This window comes from Pristiophorus japonicus, chromosome 2 (genome assembly GCF_044704955.1).
Source record: "Pristiophorus japonicus isolate sPriJap1 chromosome 2, sPriJap1.hap1, whole genome shotgun sequence".
In the NCBI taxonomy this organism is placed as follows: Eukaryota; Metazoa; Chordata; class Chondrichthyes; family Pristiophoridae; genus Pristiophorus; species Pristiophorus japonicus.
The window spans coordinates 335449749-335475403 of record NC_091978.1 but is presented as its reverse complement, the minus strand read 5'-3'; the positions used below and the strand labels follow the sequence as shown (position 1 = coordinate 335475403).

General features: G+C 42.3%; 1 protein-coding gene across 1 annotated transcript in view; it reads left to right on the top strand.

Moving 5' to 3' along the window:
• Positions 1-25655, top strand: part of naa15a (N-alpha-acetyltransferase 15, NatA auxiliary subunit a) — a 78556-nt gene that overhangs the window by 14663 nt on the left and 38238 nt on the right. Inside the window, exons 2-5 of the mRNA XM_070872146.1 lie at positions 755-839; positions 9365-9469; positions 11000-11157; positions 18260-18394. Coding sequence (XP_070728247.1) covers positions 755-839; positions 9365-9469; positions 11000-11157; positions 18260-18394 — 483 coding nt within the window. The remainder of the gene's footprint in view (positions 1-754; positions 840-9364; positions 9470-10999; positions 11158-18259; positions 18395-25655) is intronic.

Here is a 25655-nt window from a genome sequence, read left to right as displayed (position 1 = left end):
TGACCGAGACTGTCATTCCTGTATTGGACTGTTCAATCACCTGAGAACTCAAGAGTGGAAGCAAGTCTTCCTCGATTTCGAGGGACTGCCTATGATGATGATAGCAATGCATGCACGACCTTAAGATAAAAGTTCAACTGATTTCCTCAATTCTCTTTTCTGAACCATGTGCTTTAGTTTGTTCAGTGTATTTTGGGCAGGATGACTTTTGTGACTAGATTGTGTCATAGATTTATACTAATATGTTAGCCGTAGTTGAAATTTCTTTGAAATAGTATGGCAGATTGAGCAGCAAGGTTTTGTTTGCATTTAACATCATTGCTGTTTCCTATTTTCAAAGTGTTTGACAAAACATTTTTCAGATGTTTTGTGACGTGTAGATGGACATTAGTGATTTACAGTTGGAGTGGTATTTCAGTTTGTACTTGTGGTCCCCAGTAAAATATTGTGCTACGTTCGAGAGTACAGCTACTCTGCAAGCTAGGTGCAATATCAGTTTCAGAATATTCTACACAATTTAAGGTGGGTAAAAATGTACTCAAAGCATCTAATCTAAAGAAGTAGCAAAAAAGCCAGACATTTGTCTGATCTGATTGATTGGAATTTTGGGTTGAATGAGTGTTAACGTGTACTTAAATGATATACTGGAATACAAAAAGGCCCAGAATTTTCCACATTTCACTTCAGAAATGTGACCTTGTGTGGCTTTCATTTATTCTGACCAGCATCCTTTCTTTTTCTCTTCTCTTCACAGAAATGCTATGAACACAAGCAGTACAGACATGGGTTGAAGTTCTGCAAACAAATTCTTAGCAATCCTAAATATGCAGAACATGGAGGTAAGTTAGCTTCGCCATGGATGGTTTTGATAGTTGATTTGTCTTATGTTACCAGTCAACAGGCCTAAATGTTGTGTGCATTTCTTTGCTTCAACCGTAGGTTTTTTTATAATGTTGCACATACTGTTGGGTCATTGGTTTGTGGTGCAGAATTAGGACGTGTTTATTTGCAACAGTTAAAATACTCTGATTGGATCCCCTTGATCACATTACTGGATTGGTTCCTTTGGAGGATAAGATACACCCAGCAGTTTCTCTGGGATGTGTAGTTAGAACTGCCCTGACTCTCTAATCAGTGACTTTCAAAGTGAAATTCGAGCCATTCTGACTGCCGATTCCAGACAAGAGAAGGCTCACTCTCACAGGTGAAGATTCCCCACCTTGCTCAACTTCCTGTCCCATTCCCTGGCCCAAGTTCCTACCTTTGTAACCCCTTCCCTCCCCACACAACACCACAGATAGGGCATTGTTTGTGGATCATGGTTTGTTAACAAGTTTATTGGTTATGAAGTGACAGTGTCGTGACTTGCAGATTTCATCCACTTCAGTGTCGCTTGTCACACATACACTGATTTCTCGGACAGCTCGATCAGGTATAGGAGGAGGAGAGTGTGGGGGGGGGTGGGGGGGACGTGATGCAGGTGTAAAGGGGTGGAGTTGGAGGAACGTGATCTGTCTTTCCTGAGTTCCATCTCTTCTCTCCGCGGCCCCCCCTCGCGCGCCACCCCCCCCCCCTCTCGCGGCGCCACCCACACGCACACACTCTCTCTCTCTCTCTCTCTCTCTCTCTCTCCCTCTCTCTCTCTCTCTCTCTCCTTCCCCCCCCCCCCCCCCCCCCCGTCTCTGTGTCTCTTATTTTTTTGCCGGCCACCTGCCCCCCCCCCCCCTCTCTCTTTCTCTCCCTCCTCCTCCAACCGCCCCCCCCCCCCCCCCCCCCCAGCCAGTGTGTCTCTGCATCCGATTTGCTTTTTCTTCTCTTGCACAGAAGACCACAAAAATGTTTGTGTAGATAATCACAGCGAAATTTTTGGCAAAAGTCCTGAAGATAATCCATGATGTGCTCCATGAGGTTCTTTGTTCGCCCCACTCGTGGCTTCCTCGTATGTTGCACTGTGCATGCACAAAATGGAGGCGAAGTCCAAGTCACGGATGTGCAGAAGGATCCAAAGTTGATGCAAATAATCACTCTGGCAGAATTGCTACCGTGGTTATGGTCAACAATGGGCGGGTGATTGAGGTGGGGAATGAGATTCACAGACCTGTTTGCAGAGCCTTGCCACTGGACCAAGACCTAGCTCTCAAGTCCGTGTGGTGGCTGGTGTGCAACGACCACCACACATTAAAAAAAAATCCACACACCGGCATCTTCCACCCATCAAGATTTAGTTTGGGACCTGGAATTTTAGGTCCTTCTGTGAACTTTTTGCCGTGGAAGCAAGTCATCCTCGATTCGAGGGACTGCCTATGATGATGAGTTTGCAGAGCATGAAAGTGCTTTTGTTTTGAGTCTGCAGTTTGAATAATGTATTTCTTTATCTGATCATTATTACATTGCTGTTTGTGAGTTTGCTGAATGCAAATTGGGGTCTCATTTCCTACATTACAACATTGACGACACTTCAAAAAATACTTAATTGGCTGTAAATTGCTTTGGGACATCTGGTGGTCGTGAAAGGTGCTATATAAATGCAAGTCTCTTTTCTCAGATTTTCTTTCATCTTTAGAGTGTTGACTGCTGAGTTACAGTTCTGCAGGTGCAAATCACTCTAATAATTAACCTATTGTATTAGGGGGTGGGTGGGGAGGGGAGGAGGAGGATGGGAAGAGACAGAAATAAGAGAACTTTGATGCAAAACAAGTTCTCATTGCTAGCTAGGGTGACTGGATAGTTATCTGTTGGGGATTTCATTTACTGCATGACTGAATTCAGTTGATTCAATACAGACCAAGCAATCAAATTTCAGACCAGCTTGATCTGTCTGGTTCAGCTTGGATTGAGTAGACTCGGCCACTATTCGCTAGAGTTTAGAAGAATGAGAAATGATCTAATTGAAACGTATAAAATTCTTAAGGGGTTTGACAGGGTTAATGCTGAGGAAAATGGTTTTCCCTGGCTGGGGAATCTAGAACTCGGGGTCGCAGTCTCGGAATAAGGGGTTGTCCATTTAGGACTGAGATGAGGAGAAATAGGCCGAGTAATTACAGGCCTGTCAGCCTAACCTCAGTGGTGGGAAAATTATTGGAAAAAATCCTGAAAGACAGGATAAATCTGCATTTGGAAAGGCACGGATTAATTAGGGACAGTCAGCATGGATTTGTTAAGGGAAGATTGTGTTTGAGTAATCTGATTGAATTTTTTGAGGAGGGAACCAAGAGGGTCGATGAGGGTACGATGTAGTATATATGGACTTTAGCAAGGCTTTTGATCAGGTCCCACATAGTAGACTAGTCATGAAGGTTAAAGCTCATGGGATACAGGGCAAAGTGGCAAGTTGGATCCAAAATTGGCTTGGAGATAGGAAGCAAAGGGTAATGATTGATGGATGTTTTTGTGACTGGAAGGATGTTTCCAATGGGGTTCTGCAGGACTCAGTACTGGGTCCCTCCCTTTTTGTGGTATATATCAATGATTTAAATTTGAATATAGGAAGTATGATTGAGAAGTTTGCAGACAACACTAAAATTGGCTGTGTGGTTGCTAATGAAGAGGAAAGTCATGGGCTGCAGGAGGATATCAATCTACTGGTCAGGTGGGCAGAGCCGTGGCAAATGGAATTTAATTGAGGTGTGAGGTGATGCACTTTAGGAGGGCTAATAAGGAAAGGATATACACATTAAGTTGTAGGCCGCTTAATAGTGTAGATGATTAAAGGGACCTTGGAGTGCTTGTCCACAGATTCCTGAAAGTAGCAAGCCAGGTCGATAAGGTGGTTAAGAAGACATACGGAATGCTTGCCTTTATTGGCCGACGCATAGAATATAAGCGCAGTGAGGTTATGCTTAAATTGTATAATACTTTGGTTAGGCCACAGCTGGAGTACTGCGTGCAGTTCTAGTCGCCGTATTATAGGAAGGAGGTGATTGCACTAGAGAGGTTGCAGAGGAGATTTACTAGGATGCTGCCTAGAATGGAGAATCTTAGTTATGAGGACAGATTGGATAGGCTGGGTTTGTTCCCATTGGAACAGAGGAGGTTGAGAAGAGATCTCATTGAGGTGTACAAAATATTGAGGGACCTGGACATAGTGGATAGTAAGGGTCTATTTCCACTGGTGGAGGGGTCTATTACGAGGGGGCATAGTTTTAAGATGGTTGGTAGAAAGTTTAGAGGGGATTTGAGGGGGGGCTTCTTTGCGCAGAGAGTTGTGGGGAACTCGCTGCCTGGAAGAGTGGTGGATGCAGAAACCCTCACCACATTTAAAAGATGGTTGAATGGGCACTTGACGTGCCGTAACCTGCAGGGTTACGGACCTAGAGCTGGCAATTAAGATTAGACTGGATGACCTTTTGTTGGACGGCGCAGATATAATGGCAAGTAATGCAGGGAATCGAATACGGCCAGGGTGATCTGGACTGGTTTCGATCACCTAGATGGGTCGGAGAGGAATTTTCCCAGATTTTTTTCTCCCTCAATTGGCCTGGGTTTTTATCTGGTTTTTGCCTCTCCCAGGAGATCACATGGCTCCGGTTGGGGTGGAGTGTAGAATGTTTCAGTATAAGGGGTGTCGCAGTTGTGTGAGGTGAACTGGTTGGGCTGGGTGCTCTTTGTCTTTCCGCCATTGTTCATAGGTTTATATGTAACCTTTAGAGCTGCTGACCAAGGGCTGTGCGGCTCTTTGTCGGCTGGCTTGGACACGATGGGCCAAAATGGCCACCTTCTGTCCTGTAAATTTCTATGTTTCTAAATGTCTTCACTCAAAGAGTTGTGAATCTTTGGAATTCTCTACCCCAGAGAGCTGCGGATGCTCAGTTGTTGAAAATATTCAAGACAGAGGTCGATAAATGTTTGGGAACAAAGGGAATTGAGGGTTACAGGGATGATGTGGGACGGTGGAGTTGAGGTAGAAGATCAGCTATGATCTTGAACGGCGGATGGAGCAGGCTCAAAGGACCAAATGGGCCTACTCCAACGCCTATTTCTTATGTTCTTGTGTTTTTGTATACAGTGGGTTAATTCGCAGAGCCATTGGAGGAGCCTTAATTTTTGAAAATTGGTTTTGAGTTACAGGCTTTATTAAATGATGAAATTTCCATTTTAAATGTGTCTCATCCTTCATTTTCCCCATGGTAATTCTTTGCCCTGAAAGCCAACTCCAGATAAGGCAACATTGACTTTTTTTGGACTACTGTAGTTGATCTACTGACATTAGCTTTTGCAGTATTGATATATTACATGTTGCTGCATTTTTAGCATGACTTGCTTTTTCTATCCTAATCCACTTAGTCTTGTTCAGAAATGGCACAATGCCCTAACTTTATTCTATTCATCTTTTTTTTTAAAAAGTAAATCTGGATATTCTGAAATTTAAGACCATTGGTTCACACTGCATTGTCTTAGTATTTAATGGGCTTGATTTTCTTGTTACCTTGTGCGGTGTTGGTGTTTACTGCAGGATGTTGAATTTTTCTGACCCCAACCCACGTCAATTTTTATCTTGATAATTGTTCATGGGGTATCTGTTTTAATTCTGTCTTATTAGATTACGGTGTTAAAATGTGGGAGAGGTTACCATACCGAGAATGGGAGTGGTAAAATCTCTTAAGAACATGTTGGCGACAGACTTTATGCTCAGCCAGCCATCCCTTTTTCGTAGATCAACTAACTCCGTGCCTTCACCTGTTCTCTTTCCAGAAAAGTACCTAATTATTTCTTGGATCTATTTTTATAGGTTAAAACTGAAAATACAACAAAGGGTGGCTGGCTGAGCCTGAAGGTCTTTTCCTGTTGCAAATATGTTCCTACAACATAGAATTACATAGAAATGACCAAATAGAACAAGGCCATTCAGCCCAACAAGTCCATGTTGGTGCTTATCCTTCACATAAGCAATAATTTTAATCTCATATTCTGTCTGTTTCCCCATATCCCTTTATCACCTTTCCTTCTACCCAACCTATTCTTTGAAGCAGAGACCATGTCAACATTTAATTGCTGAACTGTGGTAGTGAATTTCACAGCCACACAACCTTCTTTAAAAATAAATTCTCCTGTTTTCAGTCATAAATCTCTTGCACTTGATTTTTTTACTATGTCCTCTTGTTCTAGAGCCTTTTTCAAGTCATCTGTTGTATTTTTAATTCCTTCACACCAAGCAGCAATCCAGTGTATCTGCCCTGTACACACTATTGCCTCAACAACCTTCCTATAGCTTGGAGCCCAAAAGTGGTCTTAGTAAGGTTTTTAATAGATTTACTGTTGCCTCTTTACTTTTTTATTCTACAATGCTTGCCATAAAACTCAATATTCCACAAGTTCCCACATCAGTTGTTCAAGCAGAACCATATTACTATCCAGTAACTGAACATATGTCCAGCCATTCACCTGGCTTGATGAATAAAACTGAACGAGCAAAATTAATTTTGTGTATTACTCATTTGTTCTCCCTATCTTTCCTGAAGGCACTTCTTGGGACACTTTGCTCAAGTGGACATTAGTCATGTGTGATCCTTAGACATGGGTATAAGCAGGCTGATCCTGTTCTCACCAAATGTCCATAAGTATGCATTTGCAATGGGGGTTGCTGCATCTCCAGCATGAGCAACAAACCTAGTGTCAATCCCCCCCGCCCACACCTTTCTAACCCAGAGATGTTGACTCCAATTGTAGCTCGCTAGCACTGCTCTCACTGTTATAAGATAACTGCACAGATCAATGACTGAACTTGGGCCTTTCCTCGTCTTTGTGGCCCAGCTGCGCAATAGATGCGCTAGTTGAGGAACTAAGTTACTGGTATTTGCTAATATTACATTAATTTCATATATAGTGCAATGCAAGCTAATTATAGATGGCCTGTTTATATGTAGCTCATTTATCTGAAATTAGCTGCAGTTCAGTATGTCTCTACAAAGTAATATATGTGGGTTTTTGCTGTTGCCCTGTCCTGGATGATTTTAGAACTGCTTGTTCCACTTTTGTATTGAAACAGACGGGCTTTGTTTTGATTTTAAGGTTGGCAGCTCTGCAATAACAAGTATTTATATAGCGCCTTTAATGTAATAAAACATCCCCACGCGCTTCACAGGAGTGTTATGACAAAATATTTGACACTGAGCCACATGAGAGATTAGGGCAGATGACCAAAAGCTCGGTAAAAGAGGTAGGTTTTAAGGAGCATCTTAAAGGAGGGTAGGGAGGTTCAGGGAGGGAACTCCTGAGCTTAGGGCCTAGGCAGCTGAAAGCACAGCCAGCAATGGTTGAGTGATTAAAATCTCGGATGCTCAAGAGGGCAGAATTAGGTGCGCAGCAATCTTGGAGTTGGGGAGGGGGGCGGGGGGCGTCGGCGGTGGGGCGGCATTTCCAGCGTTTTCTATTTTAATTTCAAATTTACAGTTTTTAAAAAAAAAACTTTTGGTAGGCTTAATTCCTGATCTGTGCTAAATTTACAGAACAGCAGTAGAGGTGCTATAAGTGGCTTCAGCACCTTGGGCTGGGAGTGGAGGGTACAAAGCCGTCCCCTGCACCCCGCCCCCCCCCCCCCCCCCCCCCCGGAAGAGTGAGCAGGTAAATCACATTGGTGATGAGCCTATTTAATTTTGTTCTTGGATACTGCTTTCCTCTTATTGGTCAATAAGTAAGTAACTGTCAGGTTGAATTTAGCTTTGCACCACTGCGCAATCTTTGGTTCCCCACAAAAGCAAGAGGTTTCCCCAGCAGCTAGATATTTCTAAAAAAAATTTAAAAGCCTTAATCTGAAAAATACAGTTAATAGAAAGTACTCTTACTCCCCCCCCCCCCCCCCCCCCAAGCTGGTCAAGAATATTCTGCGAGGAGTTGTTATATAAAAATCTTTCATATTTAACCTTTGTTTTAGTTTGCTTAAATTTTAATATTTGTGTTCATGCCACATGAGGAATGGAGAATGTAGCGAGGTTGATGTGGAAGGGAGTGTGCACATGGAAATTATGATCGGAGAGCCATTATATGGCAGAAGGGACTGTGAAAACCTTTTGTGTGTGGTCTCTGTTTCAGGCAGAGCTTTCTCACAGTCCTTGGTAAGATGGAAACTACTCTTTAATCAAGTTAGGGAGTGGTTTCATATTCTGTGTATATTAACTTGTAGCTGCACCAGAAGTGTTACATCAGCATGGAAGCATATTGCACTGTTTCAACCGAGAACTGACTGGGAACTGTTGGGTCTGATGGCTTACTGCTGGCTTTAAAAAAAAAACCCCGTCTATTATGTATCCATGTAGCTTGACAGTTACTTTTGGAACCTGGTTTAGCAGTACTCAGAGTGAAATCCCTCAATGTTGTTAGGATTTCACTATTACTAAACGGTATGGCAAAGCTCTCCTATTATGGAACTATTAATGAGTAGCAGTAACGAGGCAGATAGTGAGTGTACTGTATTGTTGAAACATGCAGTTTCCGCTCTCCTGATGACCTAATGGATGAAAGTACCACTTGCTGTAGCACTAAGCCAAATGGACTAGAAGCTTTCTGATTGAGGGAAAAAGAAGATAAAAAATAATGCCAGTCAGGAATCTTAAAAGTGCTTTTCACACACATTTTTCTGTTTATTTCGGGGGTTATAAAATACCTCTGACAAGGAGTTACCCAGAATCACTGAATAATAGCTAATTGTCTAGTAGTTCACGGGTCACTTGTTTTCCTGCCTCTTGAGTTGTCTGCACATTTTAAGATTTTGGAGAATTAACCCAATGGGAGAAATCAGGATGGTTTCACTGGAAGAAACACTAATTTGAAAGATTTTTAAAAATTTATTACAAAGTGTTTGTGATTTTCACCACCTGCTGATAAAGGCTGTTGTGATTTGTCAGATTCTCATGAGATTGTTACTGTTTGCAGTGAGCAGTTTGAATGTTACGGTTTGAAGGAAGCTACTTTAATACAAACTATAGTCTTGTTAAAAACATAAATTTGGATCAGACTTGATCAGATACTTTGCAGGTGATATAATTAATTCTTTTCCCTCATCATTCCTCGCTTAGTGGTGCCCATCCAGAGGAGGTGGAGACAATATAATTCTCCAAAGGAAGGAATTGAAGATCAATTTTTCTCATCTAGTGGATTTATGAGCGACAGAAACCCGAGAGAAGGTTGCTGGATGGCTGACTCTCTGGGAAAAGTGTGGACATTTGAGAAATCTTAAGTTGTGGGAAAAATAACTTACTGGGTCTGGGAAAATTGTAAGAAATAAATCATTAGAAAAATTGAATTCTAGTCAGTTTTTCCAATCCAAATGATAGTGTATACTTTGAACCATAGCACTGCTGTGTTTTTGTATTAAAATTATCAAAAAACTCAACTCTGTATACAGTATGCTTTATTTCTAATTTTGCAGAGACCCTGGCAATGAAAGGTTTGACTCTAAACTGCTTGGGAAAGAAGGAAGAAGCATATGAGTATGTGCGGCGAGGTCTCCGAAATGATCTGAAGAGTCATGTCTGTATCCTTTTGAAATAGATTTCCCCTCGCATGAAATGCTGCAACTAGTAGATCAAATAATGATCTGTATGTGGTTACATAATTAAGCTATTCACTAGACACAGATTTAAATGCTTTTAGGGGTAGTTTAGTAGATTGAGATGAGAATCAGCCTGAGAAGAGGCTGAAAAAGATGTGGTGGAGCAGGAGTGCTCCTCTGGGCCCCACAAGAAAAATGTACTCCTCCCCTGTGTTGGACTCTTCCCCTCCCGCCGCATCCTCTTCCCGAAAGAGTGAGATCCTAAGAACCCAGTCCCGACTCCTACCTTGTTACAGGGGGTGGCATCATGTTCATGAGTTACAGGAGTTAAAATAGCCTACACCTCCTTTCTGTGGCCTCGGGTTAGTTTCTAACTCATCTTACCACCCACCTGCCCAAAACCTGCTCTGAGTTAAGACAAGGGTCTTTGTATATTTCTGACACTTATGTTGGCGGAACAAGCTCGAGAAGCTGAATGGTCTACTCCTATTCCAATGTTTCTAAGCTCATGTAGACTGAATAGTCGCCTCCAAGACATTAGATTTTTCAGAAGTCATCATGATGTTTAATTCTGATGAGTAACTAAATCTGTTTTAAATTTGCACAATATTTAAAATACCCAAATAACATCAATGCACAGCAAAAATCCTTTTTTGTACTGGCACTTATTCATATCAATTCCCGACATCCTGAGTGACTTCAAACTATTTCCAATTTTTTAATACGTTGCTCACATTTCTAGCTTTATTTCTACTGTTTTGAATTCACAGGACCTAATTGTCTCAGATGCTGCTGCAATGCCTCAGTGAGAAGATCTGCTATTTTGTAGAGGAGCAGTTCTCGTCTAGATTGATTGTTTACCAGTAATGGAATTGAAAAACAAATTGTTGCACTGTGCAACCAATCCATGTGATACTAAATATTAAAACTTGAAGTTGTGCTTTGTTTTTTGCATATTCTACATGCTGTAAAATTTGCTTTTAATTTTCCATGTATATTGAGCTACTACTTAAATCTTAAACCCAGAAAGCCCTGGTTCAGTTACACCAAGGGCAAGTGGCACAGAGGATGAGCTGATGGTTGTCTCTAAATTGGCAGCCGTTGCTTGCAGCATGCTGATACAGTTGTAATAACTGCTGACGGATGCAGATCATTGTAACCTGATTGCTTTTTGATAATACAATTTGTTGAATTCATTCTAGATTACCAAACCAGTCACTAGCCTGATAACAATGCATTAGTCATGTTCAGTGTTCTGGTTCAATAATAGGATGCCATTTCATTTTTTTCCAGATTGACTTCTCACAGTGCAGGTTTTTTTTGTAATTTGAGACCATCTGTGTTTTTGATACTGGCTGTCTTAAAATAGTTAAGTTTTAAAATTTTGAAATGGGTTCCGTGCCAAAGGAAAGTTACAACCACATGAATTTTATATTGAACCACTGCAATAGAGTCTTTGCAAATAGAAAAGTGTGAAAATTGCAGGCGCTGTTTTTCTTGACTGTGACCTAGGTTGGCATGTGTATGGTCTCCTTCAGAGATCAGACAAGAAATATGATGAAGCCATCAAATGCTACCGAAATGCTCTAAAATGGGATAAAGACAATCTTCAGATTTTGAGAGATCTTTCCCTTCTACAGATTCAAATGCGTGACCTTGAGGGCTACAGGGTGAGTGCTTCTTAATGCCTATTTAGTACAACCAGGTGGTAAGATTGTTCTCGTGAGAGACATACTGTGAATGCTTTTTCTTGAACTGAATTTGCATGAAGTATTCTGGCTGGTAAATTCCTGTCCAGGTAGCCAAAGGGCAAAGAATAAGTGAATCATAGGATGGTTACAGCACAGAAGAAGGCCATTTGGCCTGTTTAGACCGTGCCGGCTCTCAGCTAGTCCCACTCCCCTGCCCTTTCCCCGTAGCCCTGCATTTTTTTTTCCTTCAGATACTTATCTAACTCCCTTTTGAAAGATAAAATTTAATCTGCCTCCACCACCCCTTCAGATCTTAACCACTCGCTGTGTTTTTAAAAAAAAAGTTTTTTCTTGCATTGTCTTTGGTTCTTTTGCCAATCACCTTAAATCTGTGCCCTCTAGTTCTCGACCCTTCTGCCAATGGGAACAGTTTCTCTCTACCCTGTCCAGAACACCACTTATCAAATCTCCGCTCCATCCAAGGAGAACAATCCCAGCTTCTCCAGTCCATCGATGTAATTGAAGTCCCTCATTCCTGGATTAATTGTCATAAATCTTTTCTGCACCTTCTCTAAGGCCTTCACATCCTTCCTAAGGTGTGGTGCCCAGAATTGGATGCAGCTGAACCAGTGTTTTATGCAGGTGGTTCATAATTTTCACACTTTTGTTGTCTATACCTCTATCTATGAAGCCCACGATCCCGTAAGCCTTTTTAACTGCTTTCTCAACCTGCCCTGCTACCGTCAACGATTTATGCACACATGCGCCCCTTTAGGATTGTACCATTTAGTTTATACGTCCACTCCTTAGTTTTTCTACCACAATGCATCACTTCATGCTTTTCTGTGTTCAATTTCATCTGCCATGTGTCTGTCCATTTCACCAGCCTGTCTGTCTTCCTCAAATCCTTCACTCTCCTCCTCACTGATCCCTATACTTCCAAGTTTTGTCATCTGCAAATTTTGAAATTGTGCCCTGTACACCCACGTCCAAGTCATTAATATATATCAAGAAAAGCAGTGGTCCTAGAACCGACTCCTGTGGAACCCCACTGTATACCTTCCTCCAGTCCAAAAAACAACCTTTCAGCACTACAGTTTCCTTAGCCAGTTTTGTATCCAGGTTGCCTCTGTCCCTTTTATTCCAAGGGCTTCAAGTTTGCTGGCAAGCCCATTATGTGGCACTTTATTGAACACCTTTTGGAAATCCATGTACACTACGTTGACCTTCATCAACCCTTTGTTACCTCATCAAAAAACTCTTAAGTTAGCTAAATATGATTTGCTTTTAACAAATCCATGCTGGCTTTCCTTAATTAATGTACCCCTAGCTAAGTGACTGTTAATTTTGTCCTTGATTATTGTTTCTAAAAGCTTCCCCACTACCAAGGTTAAACTGACTGACCTGTAGTTGCTGGGTTTATCTTTACATCCTTTTTTGAATAATGGTATAACATTTGCCGTTCTCCAGTCCTCTGGCACCACCCTGTATCTGTGGAGGATTTGAATATTATGGCCAGTACCTCCGTGATTTACGCCCTCAATTCCCTCAGCATCCCATGATGTATTCATAGAAACATAGAAAATTCCATCCGCTCCTGGTGATTTTTCTACTTTTAGTATAGCCAGCCTTTCTAATATCCCTATCAATTTTTATCCTACTACCTTATCCTTCACTATGTCCTATGACACCCAGGTCTCGTTGCACCTCCCCTTTTCCTAATCTGCCGCCATTCAGTTAATATTCTGCCTTTGTGTTTTTGCCACCAAAGTGGATAACCTCACATTTATCCACATTATACTGCATCTGCCATGCATTTGCCCACTCACCTAACCTGTCCAAGTCATCCTGCAGCCTTTTAGCGTCTTCCTCACAGCTCACACCGCCACCCAGTTTAGTGTCATCTGCAAACCTGGAGATTTTACATTCAATTCCTTCGTCTAAATCATTGATGTATATTGTAAAGAGCTGGGGTCCCAGCACTGAGCCCTGCGGCACTCCACTAATCACTGCCTGCCATTCTGAAAAGGACCCGTTTATCCCGACTATCTGCTTCCTGTCTGCCAACCAGTTCTCTATCCATGTCAGTACATTACCCCAATACCATGTGCTTTGATTTTGCACACCAATCTCTTGTGTGGGACCTTGTCAAAAGCCTTTTGAAAGTCCAAATACACCAAATCCACTGGTTCTCCCTTGTCCATTCTGTTAGTTACATCCTCAAATTCCAGAAGATTTGTCAAGCATGATTTCCCTTTCATAAATCCATGCTGACTTGGACCGATCCTGTCACTGCTTTCCAAATGTGCTGCTATTTCATCTTTTAATAATTGATTCCAACATTTTCCCCACTACTGATGTCAGGCTAACAGGTCTATAATTACCCATTTTCTCTCTCGCTCCTTTCTTAAAAAGTGGTACATTAGCTACCCTCCAGTCCATAGGAACTGATCGAGAGTCGATGGACTGCTGGAAAATGATCACCAATACATCCACTATTTCTAGGGCCACTTCCTTAAATACTCTAGGTTACAGACTATCAGGCCCCTGGGGATTTATCGGCCTTCAATCTCATCAATTTCTCTTACACAATTTCCAGCTTTATAAGGATATCCTTCAGTTCCGCCTTCTCACTGGACCCTCGGTCTCCTAGTATTTCCGGAAGGTTATTTGTGTCTTCCTTCGTGAAAACAGAACCAAAGTATTTGTTTAACTGGTCCGCCATTTCTTTGTTGTCCATTATAAATTCACCTGAATCTGACTGCAAGGGACCTACGTTTGTTTTCACTAATCTTTTTCTCTTCACATATCTGTCGAAGCTTTTGCAGTCAGTTTTTATGTTCCCCGCAAGCTTCCTCTCATACTCTATTTCCCCCCCACCTAATTAAACCCTTTGTCCTCCTCTGCTGTTTCGTCATCCTTGGAGCTCTGACTTTAGTTGCCTTACCTTTTCCCCTCGTGAGAATGTACCATGACTGAACTATTTCCTTTTTAAAAGCAGACCATTATTCCATTATCATTTTGCCTGCCAATCTTTGATTACAGTTTACCTAGGCCAGATCCGTTCTCATCCTACCCACTGAAATTGGCCTTCCCCCAGTACGACATTTCTACTCTAGATTGTTCCCTGTCCTTTTCCATAACTAATCTAAACTTTATGCTGCTATGATCACTGTTTCCTAAATGTTCATCTACTGACACTTGCTCCACTTGATTTACTTCATTACCCAGATCCAGGAATGTCTCCTCGGGCCAGAAACATATGATCAAGAAAGTTCTCCTGAACATACTTCAGAAATTCTTCCCCTTCTCTGCCCTTTACACTATTACGATCCCAGTCTATATTAGGATAGTTGAAGTCTCCCATTATTACTACCTCTTGCTAATTTCTCTGCAAATTTGCTCCTCCCCATGGCTACAGAGGAGAAAGTCTGAGTTCATGCTGCTGACCCCTACTGGAAAATATACAGATGAAAAAGGAGTCATGCTCAAGTGTACTGCTGCTCACTGTCTAAACTCACGTGGGAATGTTGGAAGGGCTGCAGGCATACATGGAACTGTACCTAAGAATGGGTCAGTGCCTTCAAGAAGAAGGAAAAGGAAAAAAAAAGCCCTTCCAGTTAATGTATTGGTTCTGTCACAAGATGGCACTGTAAACCGCTTATTATACTGTCACATGACTGGATGGAAATGGCTGCAGCATACGCTGTTTGCTGGCAAAAATGATAAAACCATACAGTGTACAGTAGGTATCAAATAGAAAGTGGAATAAATAGGCTTGAGTGCGTTACAGGGCATATAATATAACTGGTAATGCACAAATGAGATTCTTGACCACACACCCAAGCCTGTGTAATTTGTAATGCATTGGTGTAGTTGATAACTACAACAACAACTTTTATTTATATAGCGCATTTAACGTATCTACCTCTTTAATCAAGCTTTTGGTCATCTGCCATAATTTCTTCTTATATGGCTCGGTGTCAAATTTATCTGATTTGTCTTGTAACACCGCTGTGGTCCCAAGACTGCTTCACAGCAGTGTTAAAAGACAAAACAGATAAATTTGACACCGAGCCACACAAGAAGAAATTACGGCAGATGACCAAAAGCTTGGTTAAAGAGATAGGTTTTAAGGAGTGTCTTAAAGGAGGAAAGAGAGATGGAGATGTTTGGTGGGGTGGGGAAGGAGTTCCAGAGCTTAGGGCCCAAGCAGCTGAAGGCACGGCAACCGATGATTGCGCAGTTATAATCAGGGGTGCTCACGAGGGCAGAATTTGAGGAGCGCAGACATCTCGTGGGGTTGTGAGGCTGAAATAGATCAGAGCTAGGGAGGGGCAAGGCCATGGAGGGATTTGTAAACAAGGATGAACATTTTGAAATCGAGGCGTTGTTTAACCGGGAGCCAATGTAAGTGAGCGAGCGCGGGTGATGGGTGATTGTGACTTGGTGGGAGTTAGTACATGGGCTGCTGAGTTTTGGATGACCTCATATTTGCGTAGTGTAGAATGTGGGAGGCCAGGCAGAAGTGCGTTGGAATAGTCAAGTCTAGAATTAACAGGCATGGATGAGGGTTTCAGCAGCAGAAGAGTTTGAGGCAGGGGCGGAAGCGGGCAATGTTACGGAGGTGGAAATAGGTGGTTTTAGTTATGTCGTGGATATGTGGCCAGAAGTTCATTTCAGGGTCAAATATGACACCTAGGGTTGCAAACCTAGGTTTGGCCTCAGATAAGTAAATGCTAGGGAGAGGAATGGAGTCCGTGGTTAGGGAACACAGTTTGTGGCGGGATCCAAAGACAATGGCTTCGGTCTGCCCAATATTTAATTGGAGAAGATTTCTGCTCATCCAGTATTGGATGTCGGACAAACAACCATGGAGGGGTCGAGAGAAGTGGTGGAGAGGTAGAGCTGGGTGTTGTCAGGGAACATGTGGAAAGTGACTCCATGTTATCGGATGATATCGCCAAGGGGCAGTATATTGATGAGAAATAAGAGAGGGCCAAGTATAGATCCTTGGGGGACACCAGGGGTAATGATGCGGGAGTGGGAAGAGAAGCCATTGCAGGAGATTTTCTGGCTACGATTATAGATAAGAATGGAACCAGGCGAGTGAAGTCCCACCCAGCTGGATGATGGTGGAGTGGTCAACTGTGTCAAAGGCTGCAGACAGGTCCAGTAGGACGAAAAGTGATAGTTTACCTTTGTCACAGTCACAAAATATATCATTTGTGACTTTGAGAGCTGTTTCGGTACTGTGGCAGGGGCAAAAACCAGATTGAAGGAATTCAAACATTGAATTCATGGAAAGATGGTCACAGATTTGGGAGGCGACAACACGTTAAAGTACTTTGGACAGGAAAGGGAGGCTGGAGATGTGGCGATAGCTAGCAAGCGAAGTGGGGTCAAGGGTTGTTTTTTTTTTTTGAAGAGTGGAGTGATGGCAGCAGATTTGAAGGAGAGGGGGAACAGAGGAAGTTTGGCCTGGTGGATTAGGGAGGAAGGAAGGGAACTCGCAGAGGCAGCTGATCAGATGGTCTCAGTCTTTGAGACAAAGAAGTTCATGAGCTCCTCATACTTGTTGTTGGAAGCGAGTGCAGTGGAGACAAAGGAGAGGGGTTTAAGAAGACTGTTAGTAGTAGAGAACAGTAGCCAGATGTTATCTTTGCATAGTGAGCAGTTTTTGCAGACAAGAGTTGGACCCGATAATGCTTTGTGTTCGAGACAGGTCTGGCGATGAATGACTAAACCAGTTGTCCGCCTCATCCGTTCAAGTCTGCGCCCCTTGGACTTGAGTGAGCGAAGATGAGGGCTGTACTTGGGGGAGCGGGCAGGGTGAGCGAGAGTAATGGTTTTAAGAGGGACTAGGGCATCAAAGGTGTGTGGTTGAGCAGATCGGTGGCTGCAGAAATGTCATGGTGAATGGAGAGCTTTAAGGCTGGACAGTTCGGAATTGATAAGTGTAGTATTTTTATTATACACTTTTTATTCTATTATCTACCTTTTTTTTTTTAGATGAAGTTGGTATTATAGGCATTGTGTTTGATACCAAATCATAGGCTTTGAACTGATATTTTGTCGTATAAATTACTTCTATATCTTGTTTTATTTCATCGCATGCCACAGGGTAATTGTGTTCATTACAGCACCACTTAGTTGTAGGAATGGGATATCTTCGAAGTATTTGTGGCGGCTTCAGAGGGGGGGGGGTTTCCATTGATCATGGCCATGGAATTTTTGAATTCAGATGAAACACTTCTTAATTTTCAAAGTTTTTAACAAATAAACCTTTTGTCTGCTTTCTTCTATCTGCTGTCTCGGTCCTTTGGGATACATGCCTTTTTTTTGATCAAACATTCAATCTGGTATTTCAACCACAGGTCACTGCCAATACGTTTGAGTAAACCTCTTGATTCTTTCTGCTGATATAAAATAAACTTGCTATGTGAGAAACTGAGTGAACCAGTTGCTTGCTGGTGCATTGGATTGGAGCAGTGCATCACAAAGTGATTTAATCAGGATTTATTCTCAAGATTTGGATAAATGGACTCCACTGCTTGACCCAAATCTTAAGTATGGTGAAAAATGCCCCTTGCTACTATGCCATGTTCAAATGTTCTTTTTATTGTAATATTCCTTGCTTGACAGTATTATTTATCTACAGCAGGTTGTAGTACAACTGCTGAGGGAAAACACCATTTTAACATGGCCAAGTATAGTTTTAAGACAAATACAAACTACTGTGGATGCTGTAAATCTGAAATAAGGTTAGGCAGCATCTAATGAGAGAAACAAAGTTAACGTTTCAAGTTGATGACCATGCATTAGTTTTAAGATATTTAGGAACCGGATGAGTGCTGCTTTTGGCATCACTTTTTGAAGACAGCTGCACTTGTATCCACAACTGGCCTGAAATCGAACTCTAAATTGCACCAGGAAAGTTGACCCATGTGGCTATCCTGATATATAATTTTTAATTTTGAATGCATTTTTATAAATTTAAAGTGCTGATCTCAATTTCATTTTAGTTTGCTTTAACCATGGCTAATTGCCACAAGCCCTCATAGTTTTTGGTATATTTCAGGAAACCAGGTACCAGTTACTTCAGCTTCGCCCTGCTCAGCGGGCCTCCTGGATTGGCTATGCTATTGCATACCACTTACTGGAAGATTATGATATGGCTTCAAAAATTCTAGAAGAATTCAGGAAGACACAGCAGGTATGCGATCGTCTACTTCGTGGGTATATTTTGTTCTTAGTGAAAAATGTCAAGACTACAAAACCCATTTCCTTTGTGATACATTAAATTGCTTATGCTATTGTTGAAATGCTATTAGAAACTGAATATATAAGTTAGGTATTTTCTCTCAGATGTGTCAGCTGTGGCTCAGTGGGTAGCACTCTTGCCTCTGAATCAGAAGGTTGTGGGTTTGAGTCCCACTCTAGGGACTTGAGCACAAAAAAAAATCAAGGCTGACACTCCAGTGCAGTGCTGAGGGAGCGCTGCACTGACAGATGAGACGTTAAACCGAGGTCCCATCTGCTCTCTATTGGTAAAAGATCCCATGGCACTATTTCAAAGAAGAGCAGGGGAGTTATCCCTGGTGTCCTGCCCAATTTTTATTTCACAATCAACATAACAAAAAAAAAACCCAGATTATTTGGTCATTATCACATTACTGTTTGTGGGAGCTTGCTGTGCAACCTGGAGACATCTGATGGTCGTGAAAGGCGCTATATAAATCCAAGTTTATTTTCCAGCGCTAACTGATGTATTAAATAAAAACACAATACTGTGAATAAACAACTTTGTTGCAATCTGTAAAAAGAGCAAGCAGATTAATGTTAAAGCTGAAATGTTAACCTGTCTTTCCCCTTTTGAGAGGCTTGACAGACCTATGTTGTAATTACTGCATTTTCTTTCATTTGATTTCCAGCATTATTATTTTTTTCAACTTGAGCTTTGGAATTTTCAGCTGCACAGAAATAGCTAGAACATGCAAGGGAAGAAAAAAAATTAAATGCAAGTTTTAAAGAGGTAAAAGATAAACATTCCGCTATATATAGCAGAATGCAAAAGTGATAACTTTAGATGTTAGAACTCCCAAGGCAAGATTACATCAATCAATAATAAGCTTAAAAGATCGATGAAATAAAGATGAGCAGTACTGTGGTGATGGTCTTTTCAAGAACTGTGAAGATTCTGAGTTGTGGTTGGCACCAGAACAAGAAGTCACGGAATTTGTACAGGTTGAACCTCCCTTATCCGGGACTCCCTTAGACGGCACCACCCTTCATCCGGCTCTATTCCTGGCTGCTCCAACTTGAACAAATTGAAGTCCTTCTTCGCTGCTGTCTCCCACAATTGCTGGCCTGACCCCGCGATCTCTCTGCCACACTCTCAGCCCCAAGCCAGCCCCGATATCCCCTTGCTCCGTACCTGTCCAATCCAATTTAACGTGACCTCCCCTCGTCAAGCAAAATCCCTTATCCAGCACAGGGCCAGGTCCTGAGGGTGCCGGATAAGCGGTTCAACCTGTATTAGGAAAAAGCTTGGAGATGCTTTGGGGTTGGTTCCTGGTCCTTATACATTGGGATGAAAGTAAGAGAAATATCGAGCCCTGTAATACCCCAGTGCTATTATATTGTGCCTTTCATTATCTCCGGACATCCCAAAGTATTTTAGCCAATGAAAGACTATTAAAGTGTAGCCAATGTTGTAATGTAGGGATTAAGACCCCAAGTTTCCACACGATAAAAAACGGGCACCCCTCCGAGCTGGGCGCCCGTTTTTCGCGCCGAAAACGGCGCCGGGAAAAAAAAACGCGTGATTCTGGAGCGCCCTGCAGCTCCATGTCTGCTTGGCGCGGCGCCCAGGGGGGCGGAACCTACCACTCGCGCCGATTTTGTAAGTGGGAGGGGGCGGGTACCATTTAAATTTTTTTTCCTGCCGGCAACCCGTGCGCGTTGGAGCGTTCGCGCACGCGCAGTGTGAAGGAAACATTGGCACTCGCCATTTTTGTAGTTCTTTGTAGCTGTTTAATTTTTGAACATTTTTTAATAAAAGCTCATTGCCATCAGCACTGAGGCTTCTTGCAGCAGTGAGAAGGCTGCAGGAAGCCTCAAAGTTGAGGCAGTCGTTTCCCGACGGCCTGCCCCCCCCCCCCCCCTCCCCAGCTGTTGGGGACGAACGGCTTCCTCCTCCTCTTCCTTCCCCCCGCGGGAACGAACGGCTGCCTCAACTTGTGAGGCTTCCTGCAGCATTCTCCTTGGCTGAAGCACTTTCACACAGGTAGGAAGATGGTTTATTTAATCTTTTCTTTGCTTATAAATTTTTATTCAGGTTGGATTTATTTGTATAAGGATTTATTATAGAATTTAATGACTTCCCTTCTCCCCCCCCCCCCCCCCCCCCCCCACCTCGTTCTGGACGCCTAATTTGTAACCTGCGCCTGATTTTTTAATGTGTAGACAAGGTTTTTTCAGTTCGACAAAAATCTTCACTTGCTCCATTCTAAGTTAGTTTGGAGTACGTTTTCACTGTGGAAACTTTGAAATCAGGCGTCGGTGGCTGGACACGCCCCCTTTTGAAGAAAAAATTCTGTTCTAACTGACTAGAACTGCAGAAAAAAAAATGTGGAGAATTGCGATTTCTAAGATAGTCCATTCTCCACCAGTTGCTCCTAAAAATCAGGCGCAAATCATGTGTAAACTTGGGCCCATAGTGTCAACTTGTGCAATGGAATTGCCACAAAACCCAAGACCTACTGCATTGGATTGGGTGAGATACCTGTAATGGATTTGCAAACATACAAAAATGACGGGCAGGAAAAGACAATCTGGTCCATAAAGCCTGCCCCACACAATCATGATGCTTGAAGCATCGTAATTAGACACCGCCTATCTACTAGCAACAATGATATTTCCTGGGAGAGACAAAAAAACAGCTAAAACCCTATGGCCAATTAGGGGGAGAAATTCCTGTACACTCCTTTTAGGCTGTCAAAACTAGTCCAGGGGACCTTGTTGACCATGCTCATATATAAGGTATTTCACCTACCATTTATAAAACATGATCTCTGCCCGAGCCAGGAACTGTTGCAGCTTTCTTGAAGGTGTACAGAGAGTCAGCACTCACTGCCCGAGCCAGCAACTTGTTCCATGGGTCTACTGTCTTCTGAGAAAGGAGAGCCATATAACATCTAGCCTAGCTCTACCCTTGTGTAACTTGTACGCATGGCCCTTGCTCTTCCCAATCGATTAAAATTGAAATAATCAATAGGAATACAATCTCGTCCTTCAACTATTTTATATACCGTGATCATATAACTTCTGAAGTTTATGCATCTCTAAAGTGAATAGATCTGGGTTTTTAAGCCTATCTTAGAGTCACTAAGGTTATTAAAGTTGGGAATCATTCTTTTTCAAAGCCCCTATGTCGTCCACCGTATGAGGGGACCAAAACTGGATGCAGTATTCTAAATGTGGTCTAACCAAAGTCTTGTACAAGAGTAAAATGGTGTGATTTATTTTATATTGAATCATCCTGTTATTGCCACCTAATACCCTATTTGCTTTGGCATTGGTCATGAACCTTTAGAGAATTATGAATTGTAAAGATCCATTTCTCAACAGATTTCAATTCTGTTTTGTGTAAAGTGTAATTATACTTGGTGTTGGTCCTGCCCAAATGCAGAACACTGCACTTCTCTAGGTTAAATACTATTCTTCCTGCACATCTAAATTTGCTTGCAATTTTTTTCCCTCCACAGTCATATTGCTTGCACAAATTTTTGTATCATTTGCAAGCTTGTGGACCATTTCCCCAACATCTATATCTAAGTCATTCATGAGGATAGTAAAAAGCAATGGTCCTAACATTGATCCCTGTCTGACACTACTGGTAACTGGCATCCAAACAGATTCCACACTATTCTGTCTTGCAGAGTAACCTACTGTGAGGTACCTTATCAAAGCCTTTCTGAAACTCCAAGTAGACTGTCTACTGGAATACCCTCATCATCTAACCTCGTAACTTGAAAGTTCCAGCAAACCAATAAGACACAACCTTTTCTCGAAATCGTGTTGTCTCCGATGACTCCTTCTCTATCCAGGTGATCTCAAAGAGCATCTCTTATGATCCCTTCAAGCATCTTACCTATAATTGATGTCAGATGAATGGGCCCATAGTTCCCTACATCTGACTTCTGCTTTTTGAAAATCTGAACTACTTGAGTATCCTTCCAATCCAAGGGAATAATAATGCTTGCAAAACACATGTCTCATCACTTTAATCACCCTCTGGTGGATGTCATTTGGACCAGCAGCTTGATTTATTTTAAGCTTCCTTGTTCTGTCTAAAATTCTATCCTCAGCTATTTCAATATATACAATTTTATCATCTGCTTATAACCCATAGCTGGTAATTGAGCATTGTCTACAGGAGTGAAGACCGATTTGAAGTAATGATTTAACACCATTGCCATACTTGGGAGCCCATTTGAATATGTCCTAAGGAGTGAATATTGACACCACTGTGTAGCCAATGAGTTGGAGGTGGGGAGGGACTTACAGCAAACAGTCTATTTAAACACCAAACTACAGCGCACAGAACTCGTGGTCAAAACTACAGCAGAGACTCCTGATATGAGCAGGATTATTTCTCCAGCAAAATGAAGTGAATAGATGATAATTAGATGATACAAATTTTCTGCCAATTTATTCTGGTTCTTTTATTTCAATTTCTTGTGCTTTTATTCTCTAGTAAAATTGTGTAGTAGGTCTAACTAACTTTTGTTCATTTTGCACCAGTCCAAAAGAGATTTGTACAAACATTTGACATTCTGTGAAATATCAGTGTATGTTTTCTCTCTTCCCAGAGTCTCACACTACTTGCAGCTTCTGCATTGTTTTAGGTAGCACTATTGAAGATTTTTTTAAACTTAGGGTGATCAACAAACATATTTAGTGGTAAAGTTTACTATATAGAGGTTACTGTATGTAAAGTTGAATGATATGTATTCCATGAGTGCAGGTCGTAATATAATTTGAATTATATATTTGCAGCACAGAAACAGGCCATTTGGCCCAACAGGTCTATACTGGTGTTTATGCTCCATGTGAGCCTCCTCCAGCTCTACTTCATCTAACCCTATCAGAATATCCTTCTATTCCTTTCTCCCTTGTATTTGTTTAGCTTCCCCTTAAATGCATCTATGCTATTTGCCGCAATTACTCCATGTGGTAACAACTTCCACATTCTAACCATTCTCTGGGTAAACAAGTTTCTCTTACATTCTTCATTGGATTTATTAGTGACTATCTTGCATATGACCCCTGGTTTTGAACTAACCCCTTCCCACCACCACCCCAATAATGGAAACACGTTCTCCACATCCAGAGATTGAGTAGATTGGGCCTATACTTTCTGAAATTCAGAAGAATGAGAGGTGATCTCATTGAAACATATAAGATTCTGAGGGGGATTGACAGGGTAGATGCTGAGAGGTTGTTTCCCCTGGTTGGAGAGTCTCAAACTAGAGGATAAGAGGTCGGCCATTTAAGACTGAGATGAGGAGGAACTTCTTCACTCAGAGGGTTGTGAATCTTTGGAATTCTCTACCCCAAAGGGCTGTGGATGTAGGGTTGTTGAGTTTATTCAAAGCTGAGAAATATAGATTCTGGGGGGGAGAAACTCTGTTGGATAGCGCTTCATGCGAGGGTTTGCAACCGTGAGCGCCGGCATTGACGCCGCTCGGCAAATTCTGTGTGCCGGTACCGGCAGCGCTGAGGAGTATCACCCGGGAGGGTAGCGCAATGCCTCCGGTATCAACACAGATGCAACATTTGGTTTGCGTGGCACCCATAGCGCCCCGTAGTGACTCCGCCAGAAAGCTATTAATAATTTAATATAATAACTTTTATTTATATAGCACATTTAAAGTAGTAAAACTTCAAGTGTTACAAAACAAAACAGATAAATTTGACACCGCGCCACAACAGAAGAAATTAAGGCAAATGACCAAGAGCTTCTTTAAAGAGGTACGTTTTAAAGAGTATCTTAAAGGGGGAAAGAGAGGTAGGGAGGGAGTTAGAATCATAGAAATTTGCAGCACGGAAGGAGGCCATTTCGGCCCATCGTGTCCACGCCGGCCAATAAGAGGCTATCTAGCCTAATCCCACTTTCCAGCACTCGGTTCATAACCGTGCAGGTTATGGCACTTCAAGTACACATCCAAGTACTTTTTAAATGTGGTGAGGATTTCTGCTCTACCACCCTTTCAGGCAGTGCGTTCCAGACCCCCACAACCCTCTACATGAAGAAATTTCCCCTCAAATCCCCTCTTAAACCTTTTACCAATGACTTTAAATTTATGCCCCCTGGTTGTTGACCCCTCTGCTAAGGGAAATAGGCCATTTCTATCCACTATATTTAGGCCTCATAATTTTACACACCACAATGACGTCTTCCTTCAGCCTCCTCTCTTCCAAGGAAAACAAACCCAACCTATCCAATCTGTCCTCATAGCTAAGCTTCTGTACTCCCGGCAACATCCTCGTAAATTTCCTCTCTATCCTTTCCAGTGCAATCACATCCTTCCAGTAATGCGGTGACCAGAGCTGCACGCAGTACTCCAGCTGTGACCTAACCAGTGTTTTATACAGTTCAAGCATAACCCACCTGCTCTTATATTCTATGCCTCGGCTAATAAAGGCAAGCATTCCGTATGCCGCCTTAACCACCTTATCCACCTGGCCTGCTACCTTCAGGTATCTGTGGACATGCACTCCCAGGTCCCTTTGTTCCTCTACACTGCTCAGTGTCCTACCATTTAATGTATATTCCCTTTCCTTGTTAGCTTTCCCCAAATGCATTACCTCACACTTCTCTGGATTAAATTCCATTTGCCATTGCTCTGACCAGTTGATTGATATCTTCCAACAGTCTGCAGCTTTCTTCTTTATCAACCACACAGCCTATTTTTGTATCATCTGCAAACTTCTTAATCATACCCCCTATATTCAAGTCTAGATCATTGATGTATACCACAAAAAGCAAGGGACCTAGCACTGAGCCCTGCGGAACCCTACTGGAAACATCCTTCCATCCACAAAAACACCCATCAACCATTACCCTTTGCTTCCTGCCTCTGAACCAATTTTGGACCAACATGCCAATTTGCCCTGGATCCCATGGGCTTTTAGAGCTTAGGGCCCAAACAGCTGAAGGCACGGCCATCGATGGATGAGCGGTTGTAATGGGGGATGTTCAAGAGGCCAGAATTTGAGGAGCACAGACGTCTTGTGGGGTTGTGAGGCTGAAATAGATTAGAGATAGGGAGAGGCAATGCCATGGAGTGATTTGTAAACCAGAATGAGAATTTTGAAATCGAGGTGTTGTTCAACCGGAAGCCAATGTAGGTCAGAAAGCACAGGGGTGATGGGCGATTCTGACTTGGTGCGAGTTAGGACACGGGCTG